This window comes from Myotis myotis, unplaced genomic scaffold (genome assembly GCF_014108235.1).
Source record: "Myotis myotis isolate mMyoMyo1 unplaced genomic scaffold, mMyoMyo1.p scaffold_m19_p_14, whole genome shotgun sequence".
Lineage (NCBI taxonomy): Eukaryota > Metazoa > Chordata > Mammalia > Chiroptera > Vespertilionidae > Myotis > Myotis myotis.
Window position 1 is genome coordinate 13,384,827 of NW_023416318.1, and position 6,857 is coordinate 13,391,683.

The window sequence follows — 6,857 nt, forward strand, 5'->3', positions numbered from 1 at the left end:
GCATTCCAGATAGAACTGTTCCAGGAGCTCAGAAACGGCTTGCTGTTGCTGGCATGTAAATGTTCCATCATCAATTGAATATCTGTAGCCTCTGCATTGGCTTTGAAGCTAATATAGATTCTATATACATAAAAGGCTAATATGCTAAGTGTCCCTCCTACCATCCAACCAGTCGCTATGACGCACACTGACCACCAGGAGCTGCTGAGCTGCAGTGACTTGGCAGCAGCAATTCTCGCATGACGCACCCCGAAACCAGAGAGGAGGGAGCCCGATTCCTTGCGAGGCCACGCAATTCCACCTTGGGCCGTGGGTTATGTTGTTGCTGGGGCACTGTCCACCCCAAATCTGGTTTACTGCACACTTGCATTTCACACCCTGTACAACAGCAACTTTGCAGAGTGCCCTCTCGTACTCTGGGACCCCTCGGGGGATGTCAGAGAGCCAGTTTCGGCCAATCCCCACGGGCCTGGTGGAGGGACCCTGCTCAATCCACAGGCACCAAGGAGGGACTGTGGGAGGATGGCTCCAGGGTGTGTCGGGCCCTTCTCGCCCAGTCCCACCCCACCGGCACCTTCTAATTAATTTCCTTTCAATGTGCACGAATCCGTGCACCGAGTCACTAGTGGTTTTTTTTTTTAATTTCTTTATTGGTTAAGGTATTACAAATGTGTCCTCATCCCCCCATTAACCCCCAACCTCCCCCCCCTCGTGCTCTCATCCCCCACTAGTATTTTATAAATGCATAAACATACATCTACCAACAATCTAACAAATCCACTTCCAGATATTTACCCAACAGTAATAGAAATCTATGTCTACAAAAGACTTACTCAAGAATGTTCAGTCACCGCTTTATTCATAACAGCTAATAACTGGAAACGACCCAAATGTCAACAGGGGAATGAAAAAATAAATTGTGCTATGTCTGTTTAATGGGCTACCATTTGGCAAGGAACAGGAGTCAATGCCAGCGCTGGATCTCAAAAGCTTATGCTAGGTGAAGAAGTCAGACAGAAAAAAGAGTAATATGGGGTAGGCAAAAGTAGGATTACAGTTATGAGAGTTTATTCTTATATTATGTATTCACTATTGTGTTATTTTCCATACCAAACAACTATAATCCTACTCTTGCCCACCCTATATATATAAAATTTCAGAAAGGGAAAATGTAACCTTGTAGCGACGGAAAGCAGATCAATTGTTACCTGGGGTAAGGGAGTGAGGGAATAGGGGAGAAAGGGCAGAGACTGGGAAAGAGCAGGTTTGTTAAAATTCATCAAGCTGTACACCTAAGATCTGAGCATATTTCTGTACGTTAATTGTACGTATTGAATGAACATGTGTTAAGAGTTGGAAGAGAAGGGAGGAAGAGGAGAAGGGAAGGGAGTAAGGCAGTTGCGGTGCCCGGTGCAGGATCAAGCGAATAAGCCGTCGGTTCCCGGAGGCGGCTAGGGCGGGGTGTCCACGCCGAGAGCCGGCGGGGAAGGAGGGAGAGGGCGGGGCAGGAGGGAGCGGGCGGGGCAGGAGGGAGCGCGCGGGGGCGGGGGAGTGCGCGGTAAAGAAGGAGCGGGCGGGGCAGGAGGGAGCGCGCGGGGGCGGGGGAGCGCGCGCGGCGTGCAGTTGCTCCTCTCGGCCGCCAGGCGGCGGCGTGGGCAGGGAAGGACGGCCGCGGTGACCCGGGAAGCGGCGGCGAGGGGGCGGGTCCGGGCGCGGAGTCCATGTGGGCGCCGTCGCGGCGCGGTGCAGCGCGGGGTCGCCATGGCGGACGTGCAGCAGCTTCGGGTGCAGGAGGCGGTGGACACCATGGTGAAGAGTCTGGAGAGAGAGAATATCCGGAAGATGCAGGTAGCGGGCGGGAGCCGATTCGAGGGAAACCCGGCGGTGCGGTCCGGCATGCCCGGCCCCTTCCCGCGACTCCCGGCCCCTTCCCGCAGCCGCCCCCTCCCCGCAGAGCCCAGTCGGGGCCCCTGGGGTCGCTGTGGCGCCCCCGGAAGCAGGCCTGGCCCTCCGGCAGAAACTCTAGCGCTTCGGCCGAGCCGATGAAATGTGTGCGTCCTCGCCAGGCTCAAGGCCGTTTATCGCCCCGACCAGCACGGGGGTGAAGGGGGCCGGACCCGGGTTAGCGAGCCCCGCGGTGAGGTGTTGCCCCCGCCACCTTCCCCTCTGGCCCGGCCCCTGTGCACGGGCGCTGCCCGCGGGGAAAGCCCAGCCCAGGTGAGAGACGGGAAGGCGAGAGCGCTCCGCCCCTCAGTGGCCAGGTCATGCCCAGGTCTCGGGGCACCGAGCGCTGGTTTATGTGTTGTTCCGCCTTGATCCCCTGATGTTTTGTGGTGTTGGTCCTGCCTTCCTGAAAGGATTGTGAGTTTCCCTTGCCATTAATTAATGGATGGGTTGCCCCCTGGTGCAACTTAGATTACTAGGTTGCTGGCCTCTGAACTCTGTGGTTTGGGCACCTGGTTCTCAGAATTTGGCTTCCTCTGACCCACCGCCACCTCCGTGTCCACCCAGCCCTGGAGGCAACAGTTGCCACTGAGATAGAAGCAAGAAGGCTATGAAACACTCTGCCAGGCACTGAGGATAGTTTTCCCGTTTGTGGTCTTAACGTCCCGATGGCTGGTCTGAGGAGAGGTGCAAATATATAGACCTTCCCCCAACCCCTGTTGCACTTCATTGGTCATCTCTGTCCCTACCTGACCGCTCTCTGCCCTCCCTTCCCAGGGCCTCATGTTCCGGTGCAGCGCTGACTGTTGTGAGGACAGCCAGGCGTCCATGCAGCAGGTGCACCAGTGCATTGAGCGCTGCCACGCACCTCTGGCTCAAGCCCAGGCCCTGGTTACCAGCGAGTTGGAGAAGTTCCAGGTGAGCAATATCCCAGTGCTATGGTCAACCAGTCTTCACAGAGTTTGAAATTTTGGACACAATACTGGAGATCGAGCGCTATATTTTCCATAGAAACAATGAGTTACGGAGGGAGTTCATAACCAACCAAGAGCCCTATGCTTTTTTTTTTTTTCTGTAGTTGCCAAATATAATATGTATGTGTACTGTATAGTACAGATCTTTCTAAAACATATATTCATTCATTCATATAATAGCACAATCCCCAGGAAAGTGGAATAGACTAGTCTTAAAGCGTACAGATTAGAGGAAGATCCTACCATCATCTTATGGATTTACACACTCTGGGTGTAGCCCCTACTTGCTACACACAGAAGGTAGACCCATGTCACTAAAGAGCAGTCATTTATATGAGGTGTTATTATTGTTGACTCCCTGCCTCACAAGCCCCTCTGAGGTCACTAGGAGTCCCCCAAATCCCTGTCTAGAGCAAAGGGTAGCCACAACTTCATTTTACTCCCCTCCTCTGAGTATATTTTTCTGGAACTTGGGGGAAGCAGGGCCCATTTTTATTCAGTTCTTCATAGTCTGGGATTCTGTTCACATGGATATATCTAATGTGATACATTTTTATCTTCTGCTACATAAATTATTTAAAATTGCTGATAAGAATAATGTCTCTAGCCAAAGCCGGTTTGGCTCAGCGGATAGAGCGTCGGCCTGCGGACTGAGGGGTCCCGGGTTCGATTCCGGTCAAGGGCATGTACCTAGGTTGCGGGCACTTCCCCAGTGGGGGATGTGCAGGAGGCAGCTGATCGATGTTTCTCTCTCATCGATGTTTCTAACTCTCTATCTCTCTCCCTTCCTCTCTGTAAAAAATCAATAAAATATATTAAAAAAAAAAAAAGAATAATGTCTCCAAAATCATGAAACCCCAAAAGATTTTTGTGTTTATTTTGACACCTCATTTTATAAATAGGGTCTTTGAAATTTTGACTCCAGAACTGCTGTATAACATTTCAGCCCTCTCCACTCAGACTTACTCTTCTCCTGTGCCAGAACTGCTCTTGCCACTCCTCTCCATTGAGCTAAATCCAGTGGTCATTTCTCATTCCTCATCTCACTCACCCTATCTGCGTCATTTACACAGTGCATCACTTTTGCCCTCCTTGAAACGCTTTAGTTGGCTACCAGGACACCTCACTTTCCTGGTTTTCTGCCTCTCTCCTTAGCCATACTTTTACGACCTCCTTTGCCGGCTTTTCCCCTTTCCAGCCTCTGAACATGGGAATCCCCAGGGCTGTTCTTGAACCTTTTTTCTATCTAGTTCTCTGGTCTCATGGTTATAATTATCATTTATTTGCTGACAACTACATGTCTTTAGACCAACTCTACTCCTGATCTCCAAATTCATATATCCAGCGGTTTCCTCAACATCTCCCCTTATTTATTTTGTTGGTCTATCTACCCTTAGTGGAATATAAGTTCTATAAGGGCAAGGACTTTATCTGTTTTATTCATTGCTGTATCCCCCATTAGGAGAGTACCTGACACATAGAAGATAGTCAATAAGTAACTGTTGAGTGTTTTTCTATAGCAAGGACAGACATTAAATAATCAAGATGTGTATAAGTCTTTCTGTAATTGAGTAACTGGTCTCTAGTTACTTCTCACTTCCTGGAAAGGGCTTCTGTACAATTTATTCTGTCATTTACCTGCTTTCTAGTAATGCTTTGTCTGGGCCCTTCTGGTGCCACCCTCTGTTTCAGTCAGGATAATCCTGGTTAATTTCACCATAGGGTCTCTTTAATTCATCAGGATAATACATGTCAAGCCAACACACAGCAGGTCTTCAAACAACATCATTTGTTATAACATGGATAAGAAACCAGAGGAACTTGACTCCTGTATACAAATTAGCCTATGGTAAACTTGGTATCGTTATACATCGTTTCACCGCAGTTCCATGACAACGTTAAGTGAAGACTTACCTGTATGTAGCACAAGGCCTGGCACGTGATAAGCACTCGGTAAATAGAGGCCAACTTTTCAGCCTTCTCTGTTCTCTTCCTTCTTGCCGCAGGACCGCCTGGCCCGGTGCACCATGCATTGCAACGACAAAGCCAAAGACTCCATAGATGCAGGGAGTAAAGAGCGTCAGGTGAAGCGGCAACTGGAGAGTTGTGTGACCAAGTGCGTGGATGACCATATGAACCTCATTCCCACCATGACCAAGAAGATGAAGGAGTCTCTCTCATCCATTCAGAAATAGCAGTCTTTGCCATTGGCCATGGAGGCTGAGGGCAGGAACCTGTTTAAAATGAAGAGCGCGAATGTTGGTCTTTTAAGCAGTGTAGGGATGAAGAAATTAAGGATGGCAGCAAGTTTAAGGCATGTGTCACTTGCCTCTGGACAGGGTTCTTTTATGTTTATTCCTAGAAAGTGAAATGGGGGGAAAAAACTGGTGCTAAAGTTTGGGTCAGAGAGTTTTTGAGGGCCTAAATTTTATGTGGCAAATGCTTATCCTGGCAGCAAGCATTTCCCTCAAATGAAGCCAGAGCCCTCTGAGGTACCGACAAGCTGGCTGATAATGTCCTCTAACCTGCCAGTGGTCTGGTGGGAGGGGAGGAGAGGTGTTTCTGTTTGTTGCCATCCTCCTGTTTACCAGAAGCATTACCACACCATTGTCCATAAGCTGTGAAACAAAACCCATGAGGTTACTAATTGAGAAGCGGAAAAACGGTTTCTGAGTATTTGTTTGGTTTGGTTTGGTTTTAGGTACAAGGGCATAAAGTTCATTTAAGATGTGGAGTTGAGGGAGGTAGTTTGGATAAGAACTTGAAAAGGTTCCTTTGGATAGATATCGTTTCTGTCCCAGATGCGGACATGCATTTAAATGCTCACACATTACACCTTTCAGCTCGGAAACCCTACAGAAACATGAGAGGCAATGTCACCCTGGACATGGAAGCAGACCTTCCTTCTCACTGGCTGCCATGATGGGTCCTAAGCCTGTCTACAGCAGAGTGACGGGACCATCTTGCCGTGGTACTCCACCTTGAAGGGCAAGAGGGTTTTGATTGTGCTGTATACCAATATCCAGGAATAAACAGTGAGAGAGGAACTGTTGCTGCTTCATGAAGAGTTACGAAGTACTGGATTTGGGAAAAAAACCTGGTTTTCAGGAATGAAACCTGAATCCAGTATCGCTTACGTAGCCCCCTCAAATAACAGAGCCCTACTGAGACAATCTTTTGGCAATAGGAAGATCAAGGGAGAAAAAAGAGGGGCAGCCCCCCATTACCAAATACCACTTTTGCCGGGCCCTTTGCAACATAGAGTGTTCCTACCCCAGCTCTGGCACCTTACTGTTTTGATAAGGAGCTGCTGTCTTTTGACCAACTTATTACTTGAAATGATAAAATAGCTTGTCTGTTTGCTGTTTCAAGACTGTGATATATTTTCCTAATGGTCTGGTTTTAAAAAATAAATAAGGTTTAATTTTCCTCTACTATTGTGTTTTTTATATCTGGGCAGTGAATATATAACTTTCTAAGAATGCTTTTCATTGTAATGTGTGAAATAAGTTTCTCATGACGTCCAGAAGAGTGAAAATTATGTGTTACGGTTTGGATGCAGGACCTGGTTGTTGTAAATGGGAAAAATTTCAAGGGCAGACTAGGGCACTTTTACTTGAAGTTCATTAATGTACTAGTAAAAAGATAGAAACTATAAAACTAAAAAAAAAGATTCATTATCTACTAATATATCAGGTTTCTAAACACTAACAGCAGGAGGTAGAAAAGATACTGTTATGACCCCTGGAGAGAAGATGCAGTGTCTAGGATTTTGAGTACCAAGAGAATACAAAATATATTCGTTTAACTAAGTCTTTACTATCATTGGCATTTCAATACAGGGGTGGGAAAAAGTAGGTTTACAGTTCATATGGAAAATACAATAATTAATTAATAATATAAGAATAAAGACTGTGTTTCGTGTACTAACAACTATAA

General features: G+C 47.6%; 1 protein-coding gene across 1 annotated transcript; it reads left to right on the forward strand.

The window, feature by feature from the left end:
- Nucleotides 1–1,624: 1,624 nt before the first annotated feature.
- FAM136A (family with sequence similarity 136 member A) lies at nucleotides 1,625–6,352 on the forward strand. The gene is made up of 3 exons (XM_036334210.1): nucleotides 1,625–1,848; nucleotides 2,722–2,862; nucleotides 4,925–6,352. The coding sequence occupies exons 1-3, from the start codon at nucleotides 1,762–1,764 to the stop codon at nucleotides 5,111–5,113; spliced, it is 417 nt and encodes a 138-aa protein (XP_036190103.1). The 5' UTR covers nucleotides 1,625–1,761; the 3' UTR covers nucleotides 5,114–6,352.
- Nucleotides 6,353–6,857: the final 505 nt, after the last annotated feature.

Excerpts from the sequence above, each read along its gene's own strand:
- FAM136A (XM_036334210.1), top strand. The coding sequence starts at position 1,762 with ATGGCGGACGTGCAGCAGCTTCGGGTGCAGGAGGCGGTGGACACCATG. Across the intron at positions 1,849-2,721 it reads AGAATATCCGGAAGATGCAG|GGCCTCATGTTCCGGTGCAG; the intron begins GTAGCGGGCGGG and ends CTCCCTTCCCAG. Across the intron at positions 2,863-4,924 it reads GCGAGTTGGAGAAGTTCCAG|GACCGCCTGGCCCGGTGCAC; the intron begins GTGAGCAATATC and ends TTCTTGCCGCAG.